Source organism: Choloepus didactylus, chromosome 2, assembly GCF_015220235.1.
Source record: "Choloepus didactylus isolate mChoDid1 chromosome 2, mChoDid1.pri, whole genome shotgun sequence".
Classification (NCBI taxonomy): domain Eukaryota; kingdom Metazoa; phylum Chordata; class Mammalia; order Pilosa; family Megalonychidae; genus Choloepus; species Choloepus didactylus.
Window position 1 is genome coordinate 158,134,201 of NC_051308.1, and position 21,866 is coordinate 158,156,066.

The window sequence follows — 21,866 nt, forward strand, 5'->3', positions numbered from 1 at the left end:
AATTTTTATTCTAGCAACATATATACCACCTAAATTTTCCCCTTTTAACCACATTCAGGTATATAATCCAGTGGTGTTAATTACATTCACAATATTGTGTTACCATCACCATTATACATTACCAAAACTTTTCCACACCTCAAACAGAAACTCTGTACCAGTTAAGACCCTCCCCCCAACCCAGTCCCTGTAAACTGTATTCTAGTTTCTGACTCCATGAATTTGCTTATTCTAATTCTTTCATATCAGTGAGATCATACAATATTTGTTCATTTGTGTCTGGCTTATTTCACTCAACATTATGTCTTCAAGGTTCCTTCATATTGTCACATGTACCAGGATGTCGACCCTTTTCACAACTGAATAATATTCCAGTGTATGGATATACCACATTTTGTTTATCCATTCATCATTTATCTGTTGCTTCCATCTTTTGGCAATTGTGAGTAATGCCACTATGAACATTGCTGTGCAAATATCTGTTTGAGTCCCTGCTTTCTGTTCTTTTGGGTATGTATCTAGGACTGGAATTGCTGGTCATATGGTCCTTCTATACTTAACTCTCTGAGGAACTGCCAAATTCCAGCCACTCTTGGCTTTCCCTCTGATGCCCAACAAAATCTTCCTTCTCCTCCCCTACTTCCAGGAAAAACTCACCTTCCATTTAGTTCTACAACTTCACCTAGGATGAATGCATTCTCATTGCCTGATTAAAATACTAGGCTGTTAAGGATGAATGGAGCTTATTTTTAAATGGGAGTTTATTAAACCCTATTAAAGAATATACATAAGAAAACATCAAAGGAACATCTTAGTTTCTCTTATTCTTTCAGTTAACAGAGGACTTCCTTGATGCTGCGGCTACAGTTCCATCCCTCCATGGCACGTTCATTTCTGAAAGATTGTCAGCTCTTGTATTCACCAACTCAGGTCCCCATATGTACATCCTCCGCCACCACTGAATAATACTTCGGCCATTAACAGTTATGTCCTTAAGGCATTTATACAGGGCCCAAGTTACAAAGGAGTTGGGGCCCTAACAAATCAGCTAGTGGGAGTTTTATAAAAGTCAGAATTTCATATGTAAATTAATGTAAATACACACATGAAGGACCTAGAGTAGACAGAAACAACTTTGAAAAAGAAGAGCAAAGTTGGAGGACTAACACAAATGGGAACAACAATAGTACCCATCACCTCATAGAACTGTTGAGGGAATTAAGCAAGTTAATAATATTTAAAACATTTAGAACACTATCGGTAGGGCTCACATTTTGATGGTTACCACTTCCAGACATTTCTATGCACACACAGAGAAATACAAATGTCTCTATATTTGTATGAACACATATACATTTTTATATACCTGGGATCATATTACACATACTGTTATGCAACTTGATATTCCCCCTGTTTAAGTTTTCCAGGTCGTTATGACAAATGCCACACTATGGATTGGCTTAACAACAGGAAATTATTGGCTCATGGGCTGGAAGGCTGGAAGACTCAAATCAAGGCATCAGCAAGGCCATGCTTTCTTCCTGAAGTCAGATGTTGCTTGCCCCAAACTTGGGGTCTTTGACTTGCATCGCTGCCTCCCATCATGTGGCAATTTCTTTTCTCCGAAACATCACCTCTTCTGTGCCTGCCCCACCACAACCTAACTGCAAGGAAATCTTAGGGCTTTGCTTGGATACAGTCCCAAGTCTTTGCAGTGTGGTTCTCCCTCCAGGAAACTCCCTGTTTTCCTTCCAGCCCATGGTCAGGGATCGGAAGAGGTGATTTTGCCCCCCTAAGGGACATCTGGCAAAGTCTGGAGACATTTTTGGTTGTCACAGCTGAGGAGGTGCTCCTGGCATCTAGTGAGTAGGGGCCAAAGATGCTGCTAAACATCCTACAATATACAGGGCAGCCCCCAGAAAAAAAGAATTACCCAGTCCCAAACTCCGTAGTGCCACAGCTGAGAGCTCCTGCCGAGCCCCTGCCTCCCCAAAGCCTTTCCACCTGGCTACTCTTCAGGCTTCAATTCAGAAGGTATTTCTCATAGCAGTGAGGATCAATAGCCTTCCTGTAATTGCTTGTTTTCCTGTGTCTCCCCCTTCTGACCATTGATTCTGAACCTTAGTAATACCGCTGTCCTTTTACAGTCTTCACAGGTGATTCTCATGGGCAGTCAAGGCTGTGACTGTCTGCTCTAGCTGTGGATTCTTTGGGGTAGTTGATGGCACAAATAAAGCAACCTAGGCATTTCCAAGCTCAGAACACTGTTTTGCAAATGCTAGCAGATATTCATTCTTTTCTAAAGCACATGTCCATGAGTAAGAGTTTTGATGATACAAATAAATTAAAATGCTTACAGTCATCAGAAGTATTTCTCTAATAACTTGCATGACATTTATTCAAAGCTGTTCCTAATGGATTTTTTTAAACTGGCTATGTTGTATTAATATATATATAATTTGTTTAAAAAACTCAAACAATTTGGAAAAGGATCTCTGAACACACAAAGATGGTTAGACTACTGGTTGGTGAATACACTTTCAGACATCCTACAGTCAATATATGTAGTTGCATGCATGGCATTTTACAAAAATGGAATCATATGTGCTATTCTGATCAACGCTATATCCTGGGGATTTTTCCTGGTTAATAAATATAGATCCACATCTTCATTTTAATGAATTTATAGTATTACCTTTTATAGACCTTCAATGATTTACATAATCAGCCCTCACTGATGGACATATTGGTTGTTTCCATTTTCCACTATGATAAACAGTGCTGGAATGCACAACTTCATGCAAGCAGAGGCAGTCTAGGAGTTAAGAGCGTGAACTGTAGGCAGGATTATCCAGGTTCAAGTCCTGGCTCTGCCAACTACTTGCTGTGTGACTTTTGGTAAATTATTAACCTCTCTGTGCTTCAGTTTCCCTGTTAATAAAATGGAAATTATAATGCTTGGTACTCCATTAGGGAACTGTGAGGATTAGGTAAGTCTATATATATAACAGTGTCTAACACAGCATTTCATAAGATGTATTATTACATCCCTTCCTTTGTCAGCTATATGGCTTACAAATATTTTTCTTGAAGTCTGTAGCTTGTCTTTTCATACTCTTAACAGAATCTTTCACAGAGGAAAAGTTTTATCAAGGAGCAAGTTTTTGGATCCTGTTTTTGGTGTTGTATTCGTTTCCCAGGGCTGCTGTAACAAATTGCCACACACTGGGTGGCTTAAAACGACAGAAATTATTCTCTCACAGTTTAGGAGGCCAGAGGTCTGAAATCAAGGTGTTGGCCAGGTGGGTGCTTTTTCTCTGAAGGAGAAGTTGTTTTCTGCCTCTCTCTTAGCCTCTTCTGGTTACTGGAGACTCTTGGCATTCGGTGACTTGTAGAGCATCTCTCCAAGCTCTGAATTCATCTTCACATGGTGTCTGTCTCCACATCTCCGTCTCCTTTCTTTTATAAAGGTACTAGTCATTGGATTTCAGGACCACTCTACGTTCAGGATGACTTCTTGAGATCCTTAACTAATTATATCTGCAAAGACCCTAGGTTGCCTTTGAAGTTCTTGGTGAACATAGATTTTTTGGGGGATGGGGGAGAAGAGACAACAATAGTCAACCCACTGCAGGTGTCAAGTCTAGGAACACTTTGTCTATTCCTGGGTCCCAAAGATTTTCTCTTATATTTTTCTTAAAACCTTCATAGGTTTCTGTTTTACTTTTAAGTCCATGATCCATTTTAAGTTACCTTTTGTAATAAGATGTGAGTTTTAGGTTAAGGTTTACATTTTTTTTGCCTGTGAATGCCAATTTGTTGAAAAGGCTATCACTTGTCCCTCAATTGCTTCAGATTTTTAGGAGTAAAGATAAGTACTCTATTTTAGAATTTAAAAAATATAACTGGCATAGTGGAAATATACCCTTACTTAAATATAAAATTCTTAAATTATACTCCTAGGATACCTGTGAAAAGTGTGCAGTTTTACTGCCATATCGAGGTTTCAAATTATTGTGAAATTTATTCAAAATAGGTCTACTCTTTCAAGAACTATTTTTTCCTACTTGTATTTGCTTTATAAAACCAACTGACAATTTTTTTTAGACTCATCTGTGTGTTTAGTTTCAGTGTTCACCAGTTTTCCCTCATAATTTTCATTTTCAAGCTTGTAATCTCATTTCTCTCATTTGCTTGAGGTATATATTTTGCCACCTTTACTTTTCTAAGGATATTCTGTTAGTGCCTTCATGCAAGAATGAGCATTTAGCTGAGTGTAGACTTGAGAGATTGCAACCTTTTCCCCTTAAATTCTGTAGCTGATGCTCCATTATCTTACCATGGTCGTTGGGGTGCAGAGGAGACTGGACTCCCTGTGTTTGCTCCTCTGTGTATAATCTGTCCTTTTTGGTTTTGTGTTTATGTTTATTTCTGTCTGGGCAACAGGATTTCTTCTTTAGACTTGTAAATCAAGAATTTTGCCAGCATCTATGCAATTATAAAGGTGTTTTTGTTGATTTTTGCCTGGAACATAGCATGCTCTTTCAACCTGTAGACACAAGAAAGTTTCAATTTAAGTTTTTTTTTTCTTTTAATAGTTGGTAATTGCTTTTCTCCCCTGCTGTCTTATTAAATGTGCATAGACTTAAGTCCAATTCCTTATGTCCAATCTTTGGGTACATCTGTTCTAATGAAACCTAGTATTCTCTAAACCACCTGCATTTGTCAGGATGGGCTAGGCTATGATGTGATAACAAATAAACCCTGAAGTCTCAGGGGTTTAATAAAAGTACGATTTATTTCCTGCTTATGGAAAATCTGATATGGTCAAACGACTTGTCTTTATTTTATAATTATGGCATTTGGGAAGATAAAGTTGGAGGATTTCATGAGATGAATTAAAGCCAGGCCTTTTGGCTAGAATTCAGTCACAGGTTCCAATCTAATGACAAAGAGGGCTGGAAAATGTAGAGGTGCACATGGATATTTGACAAATATTAATGGTTTCTGCATCTGGCTCCCTGGCCAGGTTTTTTGCTGCTGTCAATGAATTAAAATTAATAATCTTATAATGAACTGATACAAAGAGGCTTTTTGTTTCAAACTCTGTCTGCAGTGCATCACATGTGAGCACTATATCAGATACTACAATGTAATAAAATTACAATACAATAAATATAAGTAAACTTCCGTTAAAGATTCATAAATCACCTTAAAATCCTGAAATAGTTCAGCATCTATTATCATAATTCCCATTTTTATAGCACTTAAGACTTTACAAAGTCTTTCATATGCTTTATCTTACCTAATCTTCTTGATAATTCTGTATAGTGGGAGTTATTTTCCCTGCTTGGTAATGAAGAAATGAAAGATCAGAAAAGTTATTTGCCCAATGTTATAAAGTTTGAGAGTGGCTGAGCTCGAACTTTCCCTGGCTGTCTTTATACTGCGGACTATCAGTGACTATTGCCTAATCCTGTAGATAAGATTATTTGGGTGAATTTTACTGACAGAAAGATGGACCTTAAAATGTGGTTATAAAAATAATAAACCCTTAATTTGCTTATTTGCCTTTTGTTGTAATGTTTTCATTATAGAACTAGACAATAGTAAAGTTCTAGTTGTTGGTCATTAGGAGTCTGGATAACTGGGAGTTTATTCCTTTTTTTTTTTTTTTTTTTCTGTTAGATTTAAATCCATAAAGTCCAGAGAACTTCATTAAAAATGGAGAAGTGGTTTCAGTTTCAATTGTGAATTTACCTTGTTTCTTAAGGCTGAAATAAAGCAGAAGCCTTTTGTATTTTAGATTTGATTTAGCATCTATTTGTTTTTTAAGAGTTTTTTTTCCAAAAAATAACTATTTTTTAAAATAACGCTCCTAAAAGGGGAAGGACAATGCATCTTTGGATGACAGAGAAGAATGTGAAATCTTCTATTTTATGTCTTCCTTCTTTTAAAGAAAAAAGAAAAAAAAACTGTGTAAATTCTCTGAAGTGTGGAGAAGATGGTGGAATAGGGAGCTCCAGGGCTCGCTCCTTCTCCCAGGACAGGCAGAAATGTCTGAGACATCTGCTCTGGGACTCTGCATGCCAGGCGAGCACGGTGCAGCATCCAGGGAAGAGCAGGACAAAGAGATGGAGAAACTGTGTTGAAAAACTGTGATGCACTCAGCTGTGGCTACTGGCACCCATCCCCTACTCTTGAGGCAAGCAGCCTTGGGTCCGGTCCCTGGCTGGCTGGCTGCTGTGGATGGAGAGGGACTTGGGAGCCCTCCTCCCCAAGAATGGGGACAGGGTGGGCATGGCTGAGTGCAGATCACAGCTTTTGGTCTGTGACTTTACACCACTGGTTCCTGCTGTTTTAGCCCACCCTGGACAGGGGCCTCTGCAACATATTTTTCAACCCTACCTCTGAAAGAGTGGAGCCATCAAACATAAAAACACAATGCCTTCTTAGGGGTGTGGGTAACAGCTTGCTAAGAGCACCATTTGATGGGCAGGCCAGGAAAGGAGAACTTTGGGGAGTCGACAAAAAATGCTATTTGGAGTCTTTTCTGACCCTCTCTCCAGGGCCTTTTGGAACTGATCTGTGCCCCCTTCATGGGGCACAAGCTGGCCCTGCTTTGGCTGGGAAATACTGACAAACCAAGTGTCAAAGAGGAGATTAAACACAAAGCCAATCAACAACAAAACCCTAGAAAAGAGAGAAAAACTGACCTTCAGCTTAAACCCATCAAGATAATCAGATGCCTAGACATCAGCAAAAAATTTCAAGCCATACTAAGAAACAGGAAGATATGGCCTAGTCAAAGGAACAAATTAAAACTTTAGAGGACACACAGAATTTGGAACAACTAATCAAAGATGTTCAAATGAAAATCCTACATTAATTCAAGAAGATGAAGGAAAATATGGCTAAAGAGATAAAGGATATTAAGAAGACACTGGGTGAGCATAAAAAATAATTTGAAAGTATGAAAAGAAGCATTACAGAACTTATGGGCATGAAAGGCACAATAGAAGGGATTAAAATACTCTCGAGACATACAACAGCAGATTTGAAAAGCAGGAGAAAGAATGTGATAGGACATTTGAAATCTCACAGACAGAAGAACAGATAGAAGAATGGAAAATATTGAGCAGGGTCTCAGGGAATTGAATGACAGAATGAAGCACAGAAACATGCATGTCAAGGGAGTCTCAGAAGGAGAAGAGAAGGGGAAAGTAGCAGAAAGAATATTTGAGGAAAGAATGGCCAAAAATTTCACAACTCTTATTAAAGAGAGAAGCGATTTGTCACATACGAGGGAACAGCAATAAGATTAAGTGTTGATCTCTCAGCAAAAACATTGGGGGTGAGAAGGCAGTGGGATTTAAGGTACTGAAAGAGAAAAACTGCCTGCCAAGAATTCTTTATTCAGAAAAACTGTCCTTCACAAATGAAGGAGAGTTTAAAATATTCACAGATAAACAAAAAATTGGGAAAGTTCATCAACAAGAGACCTGCCCTACAAGAAATACTAAAGGGAGTTCTGCAAGCAAAAAGGAAAAGAAAAAAGAGAGGTTTGGAGGAGAGTGTAGAAATGAAGATTATCAGTAAGGGTAACTAAAAGGGTAAAAAGAGAGCTAAAAATAAGATATAATATATTAAAACCAAAAGATTAAAATGGTTGAAGTAAGTACTGCCTTTACGGTAATAACATTGAATGTTAATGGATTAAACTCCCCAATCGAAGGACACACATTGTCAGAATGGATAAAAAAGTATGATCCACCTATATGCTGCCTACAAGAGATTCACCTTAGACCCAGGAATACATTAGGTTGAAAGTGAAAGGATGGAAAAAGATATTCCATGCAAACAGCAACCAAAAAAGAGCTGAGGTAGATAAACTAATATCAGACAAATTAGACTTTAAATGCAAAACTGTTAAAAGAGACAAAGAATACATATAGACACTATATATATACACACACACATTATATATTATAATATATAAGCACTATATATTAATAAAAGGGGGGCAATCCACCAGGAAGAAATAACAATCATAAATATTTATGCACCTAACTAGGGTGTCTCAAAATACATGAGGCAAACACTGGCAAAAATGAAGAGAGAAATAGACACCTCTACAATAATAGTTGGAGACTTCACCACACCACTCTCATCTAGATAGAACACCTAAGAAGAGGATGAATAAGGAAACAAAGAACTTGAATAATACAATAAATAAACTAGACCTAACAGACATATACAGAATGCTGTACCCCAAAACAGCAGGATATACATATTCTCAAGTGCACATGGATCATTCTCCAGGATAGACCACATGTTAGGTCACAGAACAAGTCTCAATAAATTTAAAAAGATTGCAATTGTACAAAGCACATTCTGTGACCACACTGGAATGAAGGTAGAAATCAATAACAGGCCAAGAACTGAAAAATTCATAAATATATGGAGGATAATCAACACACTCTTAAACAATCAGTGGGTCAAAGAAGAAATTGCAAGAGAATCAGTGAATATCTGAAGAAGAATGAAAACAAGAACACAGCATATCAAAACTTAGGATTCAGTGGAAGTAGTGCTGAGGGAAATTTATAGTCCTAAACATCTATATTTAAAAAAAATGAAGAAAGAGGTAAAATCAGTGACCTAATACACACCTGGAGGAACTAGAAAAAGAACAGCAAACTAATCTCAAAGCAAAGAGAAAGAAACAACAAAGATCAGAGTAGAAATGAATGAAATTGATGTTAAAAAGATAATAGAGAAAATTAACAAAACCAAAAGTTGATTCTTTGAGATCAATAAAATTCACCAAATCCTTGGCTAGACTGACAAAGAAAAAAAGAGAGAAGATGCAAATAAATAAAATCAGAAATGAGATGGCAGACATTATAGCTGACTCCACAGAAATAAAAAGGATCATAAGAGGTTACTATGAAAAATTACATGCCAACAAATAAGACAACTTTGATGAAATGGCAAATTCCTGGAAACACATAACAACCTACACTGACTTTAAACCCAAAGCAAAGCAAGGGAAGAAAAAATAGATAAATGGGACCTTCTCAAAACTGAAAACTTTTGTGCTTCAAAGGACTTTGTCCATAAAGTAAAAAGACAACCTACTCAATAGGAGAAAACATTTGGAAAACACATATCTGACAAGGGTTTAATATCCAGAATACATAAAGAAATCCTAAAACTCAACAATAAGAAGACAACTCAATTAAAAATGGGCAAAAGACTTGAATAGACAGACATATTTCCAAAGAAGAAACACAAATGGCTAAAAAGCACGTGAAAAGATGTTAACATCACTAGCCATCAGGAAAATGCAAATCAAAACCACAATGAGATATCATTTCACATCCACTAGAATGTCCACTATTAAAGAAACAGAAAACTATAAGTGTTGGAGAAGATGTAGACAAATAGGAACACTTATTCACTGCTGGTGGGATGTTACATGTTGCAGCTGCTGTGGAAGACAGTTTGGCGGCACCTCAGGAAGCTAAGTATAGAATTGCCATATGATCTGGCAATCCTGCTTCTAAGTGTGTACCTAGAAGAAATGAAAGCAGGGACTTACACAGTCATTTGCACACTGATGCTCATCGTGGCATTATTCACAGTTGCCAAAAGATGGAAGTAACCCAAGTGTCCATCAACCAATGAATAGAGAAAATGTGGAATATACATATGATGGAATATTATGCAGCAGTAAGACGGGATGAAGTTCTGATGCAGTGACAACATGGACAAACCTTGAGGACATTATGTTGAGTGAAATAAGCCAGGTGCCAAAGGACAAATATTCTTATGATGTCACTGATATGAAATAACTATAATAAGCAAAGTCATACAGTCAGAATCTAGAATATAGGTTACCAGGAGATAGAATGAGAGTAGAGAATGGGGAGGTGATGTTAAATTATACAGAATTTCTAATTAAGTTGGTTGTAAACATTTGGAAATGGATACAGGTGATGGTAGCACATTACTGTGGGTAAAATTAACAGTGTGGAATTGTGAGTGAATGCAGTTGAAAGGGGAAGTTTAGGGTCATGTATATCACTAGAAGGAAACCTAGAAGATAAAACATGGACTGTTGAACACAGTGAACCTGTTGGGGACTATGTCTGTGGTAAAGAGTACAAAAACAAGAACATTCTTACATGAACTATAACAAATATATGTCACCATTACAAGGTGTTAATAAAAGGGTGGTATATGGGGAAAAATACACCTAATTCAAACTACGGACTATAGTTAACAGTAATATTTTAATATCCTTTCATTAGTTGTAACAAGGGTACCACACTGTTTCAGTTTGCTAATGCTGCCAGGATGCAAAACACCAGAAATGGATTGGCTTTTATAAAGAGGGTTTATTTGGTTACACAGTTAGTCTTAAGGCCATCAAGTGTCCATCAACAAAGGGTACCTTCACTGGAGAAAGGCCATTGGCATCTGGAAAACCTCTGTTAGCTGGGAAGGCATGTGGCTGGCGTCTGCTTGCTTCCAGGTTGTGTTTCAAAATGGCATTCTCCAAAATGCCTGCATCAGCTTCCAATGGCCGTCTTCAAAATGTCTCTCAGCTACAGCTGTGAGCTCCTTATGTCTGAGCTTATATAAAGCTCTAGTAAACTAATCAAGGCCCATGCTGAATGGGCATGGACACACCTCCATGGAAATACTGAACCAATAGCTTCCAATCTAATCCACACTAATATGTTTGCCCCCAGAAGATTGCTTTAAAGAATATGGCTTTTTCTGGGGGACGTAAGATCTACAAACCAGCACACATACCAATGCTAAGTGTCAACAATAGAGGGTATAAGGGGTAGGGGAGTTTACTTTTTGGAGAAATGAAAATGTTCTAAAATTGATTGTTGTGATGAAAGCACAACTCTGTGATTATAACGAGAATCAATGTTGTATGCCTTGGATGGATTATATGGAGTGTAGCTATATCTCAATAAAACTGCTTTAAAAAAAGTTCAATAGCCCATGTGCAAGTGAGTTACATGAAACCTTCTTTTTTGTTTTTTTTGAGTTTGGAGCATTCACACTTTTGCAGGAAGACACAATCTAATTATTTGCCATACTCATTGTGCATCTTTTTAATGTATTTGTGAACAAGAAAACATCTGGAATCAAGTACCAACTTTGTTTGTTTCCCAATAAACTTCCAAGTTGCCAGCATTTCTCAACAACAGCTCTCAGCTGGTTTCTCTGATGTTTGAGATTCTGCTCTGATCCTGCATGGTTGTTTTACATGAGCCTGTGACCTGACCCTCACACAGCAGTTCATCACCCATGGAAGGAGTGAATTCATCACACAAGTTTAATCTGCCCTTCACTGAGATATTTAATTTCCGTCTGGGGGACCTTGCTCAGTTACATAGTATCTGACCTGGTAATGGCAACCTAGCAACAGGGCTGAATGCTGCCTGCCCTGCACTAGTCTGCCTGGTAGAAGAACGTGGGGAGACGTTAATTATTTACAATAGTGGATTAGTGAGGCTGCGGAAGAGTACACAGGGCCACTGTCTACTGGAGTTAATTGCTTTTTCATCTGGAGTGCACACAGACAATGTATTTATCTGAGGACACAAAAATATGCTGGTTTAATTACACAACATTTCTTGGAGGGTAAAAAGCAATTTTTCTCAGCTGAATGATAATTAAATTTAAATTAGATATTAGAATGGTTATTTTCTGAGCAAAATGGTAATTGTCTTTTTAAGTTCTGCAAAAAAAGAAAAAGCTACTGTTCAAATTTTAAATGCTGTGTCCAACAGTTTCTGATCTCATCTTAAAATGATCAGAGGCATGCATAGCCACTACTTACATCACATTTGCTAATAAGACATTCCCGTTTTTATTAATAATAAATGTTTAAATCAGATTATTACAGAGGACACTAGGGTTTCTCTGGGGTACATACCTGAGACCAAGCAAGAAAAGGAGACAATATTTACCAAACACCTACTATGTGCCAGGTACTTTATACACATTATCTAGGTATCATTATTACTCCCATTTTACAGATGAGGTGGCTAAGACTTTGGTGAGTAAGTGCAATTTGTTTAAGGTGATAAAGCTGGGATTTGGACCCAGCTCTGCCAGGATCTAAATCTCCCTGTTTCTACACTACATTGTATACCAGAACAAAAGGCTTTAAGGGCAGGAGAAGACGACTGGATGGATCCACAGCGTAGATGGGAAGAAATGGGCAGTAGAGGAAAGGGTCAGAACTGTGGGAATTGGAGGGAGGCAAACAAACAACAACTCTATCTTCATTCATGTCCAGTATTCCTACATCTTCAGTTATAGGCGGTTACTTTCCTAGCTTGAGCCTCAGCTGTGTTCTCTGTTAAGGTTCAGCATGCCTGGCCTGCTAAATGGAGGGGCTGGGCCTGAGAAAAAGGCTTGAGCAGTTGAAGAGCCCCAGAGAGAACGCATTCCAGAGAAGGAGGCAGAACGGTGAGTTTGCCTGAGTTCCAAAGCCTCAGTGTCAACGGGAAATGGGACCAAGACTCATCATCCTACCCAGTGCGTCTTCCTTTCCTCTCTTCTTCCATAGGTATGAGACCTGCCTCAAGGTCTGAAGCTTCTCCCCAACTTCTCCTGGCACCTTCCCCAATACATGTCTTGCACAGCTAATCCTGCTTGGTGTTTGCTTCTTGATGGACTTGAACTAATACAGAGACGTTGTCCTGGTATCATTCCCCACCTTCCCCCTTGCTACAGGCCATCAGACAGCTCTAGCAAATTGAGGGAGGGAGACTTGATTGCCTGGTGGTGTGGGCTTGTTTCCAAGCCTATGTGACTCTACTGTCACCCCCAGGGACTCCTAGACACACCTGAGGGCACTTTGCAGATGGTGAGATCCTGGATGAGCAGATGGGGCAAGATCCCTTGAAACTGGGCTATTGCCACTGATGCGACCTCATCAGCAACAGGCTGGTGAAGTGATGAGACCTGGAAAAAGTGAGGTTATAAACACAATGAAAATATTGTACTGAACTGATAATACTGCCTTTGTAAGCGTGATGAACCCCATGTGTAGTTTCTATAGCAAGAATGTTGCAATCATTTTCTGCTTGTAAATTAGGCAAAATCCTAGCAAAATGTATTTAGTGCTTGCTGTATGCCAGATACTATATTAAACTCTTTACTTGATAACCCTAAGGCAGACACTTGTCTGGTCTCCGTTACCCGCTTCATCCCTGCTAACAAAACTCTGCTTTTGTTTGGGACAACAATGTGCCCAGCCCCAGGTAATGGCTTATGTCACGCAATCTTGACACTCCTGTTCTCTGTACTCCCGGCTTCTTTTGTATTGAGGGGTGGCCACACAACCCACTTCCCTTCATGAGACCTAATAAGAAATTGCTAGGAGCAGCGAGAGATCTGGGTTCTGGGATTAAAGCCAACTCTACAAGGATGGCAGAGAAGAAGCAGAGGTCCTGGGTCCATGATAGAATCAACAAGAAGTGAACCAGCACCAGCACCGGCCTACCTCTGGTATTATTTATGTAAGAAAAATCAACTCCTTTTTGTTTAAGTTATCCTCATAGGTTTCCTTTTGCCTGTAGGTGACTGCATTGCTTACTGGAACTCCATAAAGTAAATATTATGATTACATCCACCTTATAAATGAGGAGATTGAGTCAGACAGAGAAAAAATGAACTTATCCAAGGCTACTCTCGTAGTACACAGTGAACTCAAGATCTAAAACCAAGCATTCATTCATTCAAAAAATATGTATTGAAGGCTTAATGCACCAGGCACTGATATCTGTACATGCATACACCAGTAAACAAGAGACAAAAATTTCTGCCTTCCTGGAGCTTCTATTCTAGCAGGGTGAGATAGACAATTAATAAACCCAATAAATAAGTAAATGGTATAGTATTTTATAGTGTTTTTCAACATTTTAAATTATGACTCTCCTTATGAGACTTTTTCCCCTAATTGCACCCCCTACTCCCATGAAATTCTAATATCATAGATACATTGTGTGTCTGTTTATGTACTGTGGACCTTTGGAGAGCCACAAACCATTGTAGTGATATCTAACATTTTTTCAACCCCTCCAAAAACCAATTTTTACCCTGTTGGGAGTGATATCACCCCTATTGAGAATCATGGTTATCTTTGAAAGTACTGAGGGCTTTGAGAAAAAAAATGAAGCAAGGTAAGGGCATATGGAGGGGTGGAAGGAGGGAGAATTGACATTTTAAATTGGGTGGTCAGAGTAGTCCCTAATTGAGATGGTAATATTTGATCAAAGATTGTGGGAAGTGGTTGAATAATGCCAAGGAGACCCAAATGGTTGAAGCCACATGATATGAAGAAATAGTGGGAGCAGTAAGAGACAGATAGGGAGGGCTGGCCATGGTGAGGGTTGTCGCAAAAGCCGCCCTGGCCTCCTACCTATTCTTTCTACCTACTGGATACCACCTACCTTAGGCCTTTTGTGCTTGATGTTTCTTTTGCCTGGAACATGCTTCTCCTAAAAGGCTACAGGGTGAAATCTCTCACCCCCTTCAAGTCTTTCCTCAAATGTCACTATCCCAATAAGCCTGTTAGAATTGTAGAGTCTGGCATGGCACAGGCAAGCACTCAATACACGTTTTTTTTTTTTTTGAGTGAATGCATTTAAATAAAATAGGGAAAAGGTAATTATTTTTAATTTTGTAGATCAGTAGTTTTTGTTCTTTTTTCTCTTTCTATATATTTAGTAAAACTTCTTATAAGAAAATTCAAAGAATCGCCCTTGTATTTACATGCCTTCTAACACCAAGGCATCTATGTACAATGCAAGACTGAGGAACCATCCTGCAGAGATCTCATTCTAAGCAAATAAGCCAGTCAGGAGCCAACCCAGCCCCAGAGCAGCCACCAGTGGCTCTTTTCTGAATCCAGCCACCCTTCCTGCCTCTGATCCTGCTCAGTTGGAAGGGGACCCCCTCCCATCCCCACACTTCTCTCTCTCTGTCTTTATCTCTGTCTCTCTCCCCCTTCCTCCTCTCTCTATTTAATCTTTTGGCCTTTGAGGCCCTATCTGCCCCTGAACTCTTTTGATGACTGTCTACTATGACTTCCAGACAATTCAAAGGGGAAGGCTTTCCAGGCCCCTTCTTGCTTGCCCCTCTTCAACATGTATTGCAGGTGACCATGAGCTTCTCTTTGAACCCTCTTTCCTCCCTGTGGCCATATTCTTGACTGGTTTCTTTCTATTTCTCTGGCCATTCTTCCCAGGTTCCACAGCTGCCTCTTTACTCATCCCTTAGATGTTGGGGTTCCCCAGGGTTCCATCTTCAGTCCTCTTTTTTCTATATACATGCTCCTTGGTGATCTTATCCATTGCTATGTTTCCACCTACCATCTATCTGCTGCCAATGCTCTTCTCCCGGCCTCCAGCTTTTATATTCTGGGATAAGACATAGGTCAGTCTTGAGGAGTTGCAGATTCTTTAAACTTAACATATCCCAACAGAACTCATTGTCTCTCCCCCTCACCCCACCCCAACTTACTCTGTCACCTATAGCATCGAAGTGTGTGTTGATTATGTAACATAGTGGAAGAGAGCATAGGCTCAGAAGTTCATGGGTTAAAAATCCCTGGTTCTGCAAGGGACCTTGAGAAAATTGACAACCTCTCCATGCCTCAGTTTCCTAATATCAAATGTCAGATAGAGTATTACTTAACAGATACAATTTTTCTTGCTTGTTTTGTGTTCTTGGCACATACTAGTCATATAATAAATGATGATCTGATCATTTATCCAATAACCCAACAGATATTTATTGACACATTATATAATGTGCAGTGCACTGTTCTAGGCACTGGAGAATCAGGGATACATAAAATAGACAAAAATACCTGCCTTCATGGAATTCAGGGAGAGAAAGAAAGAGACAATAAAATAGATGACTAAATAACATTAGGTAGTGATAAGTGCAAAACAGAGAGAAAAGCACAAGATGGGGATATGCTGTTTAAGTAGGAGGTTGATCCCCACTTAATAGGAATGGGTTTTTTGGGGGGGGGCAGGGAGGAAGAATAGGGTACACAATTTTGGACAGGTTAAATTTGAGACACCTATTAAACATCCAATGGGGATATTAAGCAATGAGAGGGATATACAGGTCTTGATTCATAGGAGAAGTCCAAGCTAGGGATATAGGTGGTATTTAAAACCATGAGACTAGACAATTCACCTAAGAGATGAGTGTAGGTTAAAAAGAAAGAAGAGGAAGGAAGGAAGGGAGAGAGGGAGGAAAGAAGCAAGGAAGGATAGAAGAGAAAGGAGAGAAAGAAAAAGAAAGAAAGAAAGGAAGAAAGAAAGAAAGAAAAAGAAAAAAGAAAGAAAGAAAGAAAAAGAGAAAGAAAGAAGGGAGGGGGAAGGAAGGGGGAGGGAGAGAAGGAAGGAAAGAAGGAAAGGACAGACAAGAAGTTCAAGGGCAAGAACAAGCCCTGAGACATTCCAGTCATGAGGATATATGTTCTGGGCACCACACTTCATATGCAGGTGCTCATTTACCCCTCATAAAAACTACTGCAAGGTCAATACAATCAATCAAACTTGATAGAAGTGGAATCCTTTTCACTGAGATAAGTCCCTGGTCCAAGGACACACAGGTGGTAAGTGCTAATCTGACTTCAAGGTTTTCTTTTTTCTGGCAACCTGGTTTATAAACCTTGGCATCATCCTTTGTCTTCTTTTCCTCACCCAATTAGCTCTTCATTTCTATTTGAGCTTTTGAACAGGTCATCCTAATATTTACCTTGAACTATTGCTACTGCTTCCTAACAGGATTTCCTGCCATGAGGCTCTCCCCACTCTAATCCATTCCTTATCTTCCTAAAAATAAAGCTGATCATGTCACCTTCCTGCTTAACCCTTCTATTAATTCCCCATTATGTACAAAATATAATCCAGCTTCCTTAGCTTGGTTTACAGGAGCCTTTGCAGTCTGGCTCCCAAGCTACTTTTCCAGTCTCATCTCCTGCTGCTTTCCCCCCAACCTCTGCCTCCCATGCCCAGCGCTTTCCTGTGATACTGAACTTCTTATTGCTATTCATCAAGCTCTTCTGCAACTTAGGCAGTATCATGTGCTGTTTCCTTTTCGTGTCTACCCTGGTACAACATCGATAGAAGGCATGCTGGTGGGTGCCGTGTCTTGTTCCTCATTTCCGAGAAAGGCTTTCAAATTTTCCCCATTAAGTATGATGTTTTTGATATCCTTCATCAGGTTAAGGAAGCCCCCTTCCTTCTGTAGTTGCTAAGAATGTGATGCCGTTATCATTATGAATGGATGTAGAATTTTTTGAAAAGTTTCTCTGCATCTATTGAGATGGCATCACAATTTCTTTAATCAGCCACTGATTTGTTTTCTACTAATAAATTAACCTTACATTCCCTGGATAAACCCAACTTGGTCTTCATGAATTACCATATATATGTATATTTTTTTCTGGATTTGATTTGCCAATATTTTGCTTAGCACATGGCCCTACATTTTGTGCAGTGGCTCAGGGGAGCACTTTTTGGAAAGGTGACCAAAAGCAACCTGATAGGAGCAAAAGTAGATTTCCACTTCTGTCTGGGATTAGGGCCTCTGAATGGATAGCAGGGATGGGGGTGGTGGTGGTGGTGGAAGGGATGTCTGAAGCTCTATATTACTATGGGAAAATAAAATGTCATTATTAAACATTTTCATATTCAGCCTAATAGCCTTGTACAAAAATGGTAATAGATATTGTTATAATTCAAAAGCTTTAATGTCAATGAAAGAAAAGCTTACATTTACAAATTAACCTATCTATGAGTAGTTTGCTAGTTCACCCTACATAAAGTAATGAACACCCAAGTGGGGGGAAAGTCCCATAAAGTTGCCCAAATACCCTTTCAGGAGGATTTTCTACAGCATGTCCATGTATGACACAGTCTCTGTGACTTTGATTAGTCCAAGGCTGATGAGGATGCTCTTTTCCAATTCCAAGTAGCTTTCATAGTCTATTCTCAATTCAACCTCAATTTGCTCTTTTGTCTTCTGATAGGTTTTCTAGGAGGAAAAGCAAGACATCCCTTTAAGATGCTGATAGCTAAAAATACCAAAGGATGAGAAAGCGCCACATCTGAACAATTGACCTAGCTCCTGCTCTCTGGAAGGAGTCTGTTGGAGGGCAGAAGGGCAGGGGCACCTCTTAGCACAGTTGGGGAGAGGAGTTGCTGCCTCTGAAGGGGGGAAGCAGCATTAGAGTGACCAGTGTGGAAAGATCCCAGATATCTCCTAGTGGAGGAGACCGGATTTGCTGATGGGCTGGCTGTGGAGTTTCAGGGAAAGGGAAGAAACCAGGATGGCTTGCAAGCTCCTGGCTAAAGGGACAGAGTGCTGCTACTTACTGAGGGAAGAGACGTTGAGACGGGAGAGCATCCCCACACGGAACCCTTATTCAGCCAGTTTACCCAACATCACTCACTGGATAATCAGTTTGTGATGATTCTTTCATGGAGCTCTTATACAGTCCAGGATTAGTTTCAGGACTATCCGGTCTGTTCTGGGATCTGTCAGTAGCATGCTGGTTTAATTATTTTGACATTTCATTCATTGTAATAGCTGACAGGGCAAGGCCCCCTGACATTATGATTTTTGAGACTTTTTCCCCATCTGTTTATTCTTGCAGATGAACTTCAGAATCATTTTCATCTTGGAGTATCGTCCTTGTATGGTCTTAGTTTCCTTTCCTCCTGTCCTCTCCCCATCCTATTGACTTCCTGTGACTTCCTGCTCCTGGGACGCCAAGCTCTTTCTTTTTGGACTCTATAAAGGGGCCAGTTCTCTAAACTTTTATTCTAGTTTCTTTAGTAGCTAATTTTTTTAAAGATGATTTCCTCCTTTGAGCCCTCACAATGACTGATGTCCTGCTGGACAAATGTGATCCTCTTTCTGCCCTCTATAGTAATACTAATAGCAAACTAACTAGCCCTTTCCATGTGCCAGTTACTGTCCCGCTGCTGTAAATATCTTAGCACATTAATCTCCACTGCAATCCTCTGAGGTGGATACAGCTATTCCAACTTCCCCTCTATTAGAAGTTGCTTATAAGAGATGTTTTATATTAATGCTGGTTGTTTTTCCTCGGTGAGCTTCTTCATATTCTAAATGTAGCAGAGGAGCCCTTTTAAATTCATTCACTTACCCACAGTTTAACTCCAGAGAAAATTTGCGAAGTGGTACTTAGGAGGGGGTACAAAGTTAAATGGAAAGGAAGTTACAAGAAGGGGTTGGAAAAGTTTTGAAACCAGAGATCGTGAAACTATGTTAAGATATGATTATTATCTTATAATAATTATTTTACTTTTCATATTAAAAGTATTTTGCATGCAAGTTATTTTTGGATTATTCACAATTCTACTTGCTTCCACTGATGTAGATACTTAGGAGATGTCACTATGATATTTAAACACTCATAATAATTGTAGATAATTGCTGGGTTAGGGGAAGGGCAGCACATTCTTTCCTACAAAAGAATCTCAACCAACATTTGTGAGTGTGCAAAGCAACAAACCAAGATCAATTTGCCTGTAGCAGGGGAAAACAATAATAATTAATAAAAAGTTAATTAACTGGTATTCTTTTATACTTTGTCACCACTAAACAATGTTTCAGACATGAGGCCCTCTGCCTTTATTACACTAATTAGTATCTATCTATAAATGATGATACTAATCTATTTGCTAATGCAGTACATTAAAATATTCCCACATTTGATGCTTTTAATTAAGACCTAGGCTCTTACATGAATAATTAGACTGGATAATTCTATACCTTTAGCTATAAGGAAACTAGAGATGGGATCAGTGATGAACTTGGTGTTGACTATAGGGCAAAAGGAGGGAATGATAACAGAGCTAGATAAGCAAGCAAGAAAGAAATAGAAATATGGACCTGATAACTCAGGTAAGAAAGAGAAAAAAGCTGAATTCACAGAACATTTAAAGGTCCAAATTCCAGATGGGGAAGGGAAGACCAAGAGAGGGACAGAATTTACATTAAACAGAGAGAGGCTGCGAAAGGGGATGGTGGGGGACTTTAGAGCTTTAAGTTCTTTTTAGTAGATTTTAAGATGGATGTGTCTTATACGAAATTCTTCTCTGTCTCAAATTTCACAGCTCCAGTATATTATATTATAGTAAAATTTGTACACATGTATATACGTACATATAGTTTAAGATATAATGAGCTACCATTTAAAGAGAATTTAGTATCTGTCAGGTTACCTAACTGAAAACCTCACATAACCCGAGGCAGTTATTATTTCTGTGATAAAGATGAGAGAATGCAAATTCAGCAAAGCTCTCATGGCTAGTAAGTAGTAGAGTTGGAATTTGACCCACAGGTTTTGGCTCTATATTCCATTCTTTTTGTACTACCTGTTTTAATATATTATTCACTACATGTTGAAATTCTATATAATAAAAGCATTCAAATTTTGAATGATTGTAAGTATACTAAAGTACTTTGAAATTATAGAAAGTTCCAGAGAACTTAAACTGGAATACATCTTGCCAGGTGTGCAATGGGTAATTCTCACTCATGGTGAACTAGGCAAAGAGAGAAATGGCCTCTTGACTCCTGTGAGACCAAGGAAAGAACATGAAAATGTATAACTTTACTATTAAAATGGTGGAATAAGCCAAACAAATGCATTTCCACTGGCTTTAGAAAGAAAGCAAATTTCATTTCTGAAATTTAACTTACAACTTTTTTCTTCTCCATTTCCAGCCCCATTTCTCGCTGTTCTTGCTCACGAATTTTCCTGCGCTGCTCCACATAGTCCAGATGCTTGACTTCTCTTTCAAAGTAGTAGTTTATACTCGCTACCTGTTAAAAACAAAAGCCCCCGGGGGGGTGACCCACGTGGAAATGGCCATTTTCTTCCCAAGGCTATGGTGGAATTTCTGCTGCTTGTGACTCGTGAGGTAGGTTATTTATTTTGGGATAGTTTTAATCCTTTAGATAAATTTAATTTGGAAACTAAGCTGCCTAAATCTCAGAGAGGGTGTCTGTGCAAATCAGTGTTTGATAAAGTGGTTTCCAAGGTCTACACTCTGTCTTTTAGATTTGCGAGGATTCCTAATATTTCTTAGCAAAGCTTACCGGAAAGAAAACCTTCAAAATTGTCACATCTCTGACTCATCTTCACTGCCTGTGTAAATCAGGGACTGCTTGATGTTAAGATTAAAATGATTTTGGATTGTATCCCAAAATGTAATTGCAGAGGCCCTGGATGGTGCATGATTTCAGGGCAGTTCAATGAACATTTATTGAGTACTTTTTGTAAGTGTGGGGAAAAAGAGAAAGTCTGTCTTTACCATTATAAACTTTTGGTGATGGCCTTTTAATCCAAGTAACATCAAGAGTGGTACTTGTATTTAACCTGGGTCCACATGAGTCCACAGCCTGAGAAGCCAGCTCAATTTGGGGGCTGTGATGATAAGGTTTAGGGTCCTGTGAATTGGAGATTTTCAGGAAAAGAGTGGGGCTGGAAGTAGAGAGCAGCAAAAATTGCAACTTCATAGAGGAAATATTCAGGGATTTCTTTTGCTCTTTTCTTCCTTCTAACTTCTAAGACTCAGGGAAGTTTCATGTCATCAGCCAAATTTGGAAAAATCCAGACGAGCGCATTAAGTAGACTCTAAAGGGACTGGAGGCAGACCTGAGTTTTGGTCCCCTGGAGGGTGGTAGTGTGTGGGGGCACAAGAATAGAAACAGGAAAGACCCCTTTGGGGAGGCAACCAGTGGAGGGAAAGCATTTTGTCTTTCAG

The 21,866-nt window shown here is 39.0% G+C and overlaps 1 protein-coding gene across 5 annotated transcripts in view; it reads right to left on the reverse strand.

The window, feature by feature from the left end:
* Nucleotides 1-810: 810 nt before the first annotated feature.
* DNAI3 (dynein axonemal intermediate chain 3) overlaps nt 811-21,866 on the reverse strand; it is a 100,904-nt gene continuing 79,848 nt past the window's right edge. For 2 of the 5 annotated variants that reach the window (XM_037826746.1, XM_037826748.1), the window contains 2 exons: nt 20,800-20,922; nt 17,839-18,099 (listed from right to left, as the gene is read on the reverse strand). In XM_037826746.1, the coding sequence (XP_037682674.1) occupies nt 17,956-18,099; nt 20,800-20,922 (267 nt within the window). In that variant the 3' untranslated portion in view covers nt 17,839-17,955. Of the gene's footprint in view, nt 4,550-12,884; nt 13,003-17,838; nt 18,100-20,799; nt 20,923-21,482; nt 21,584-21,866 lie in introns of those variants that run through there. The other 3 variants (XR_005215326.1, XM_037826747.1, XM_037826749.1) reach the window with 3 other exon arrangements.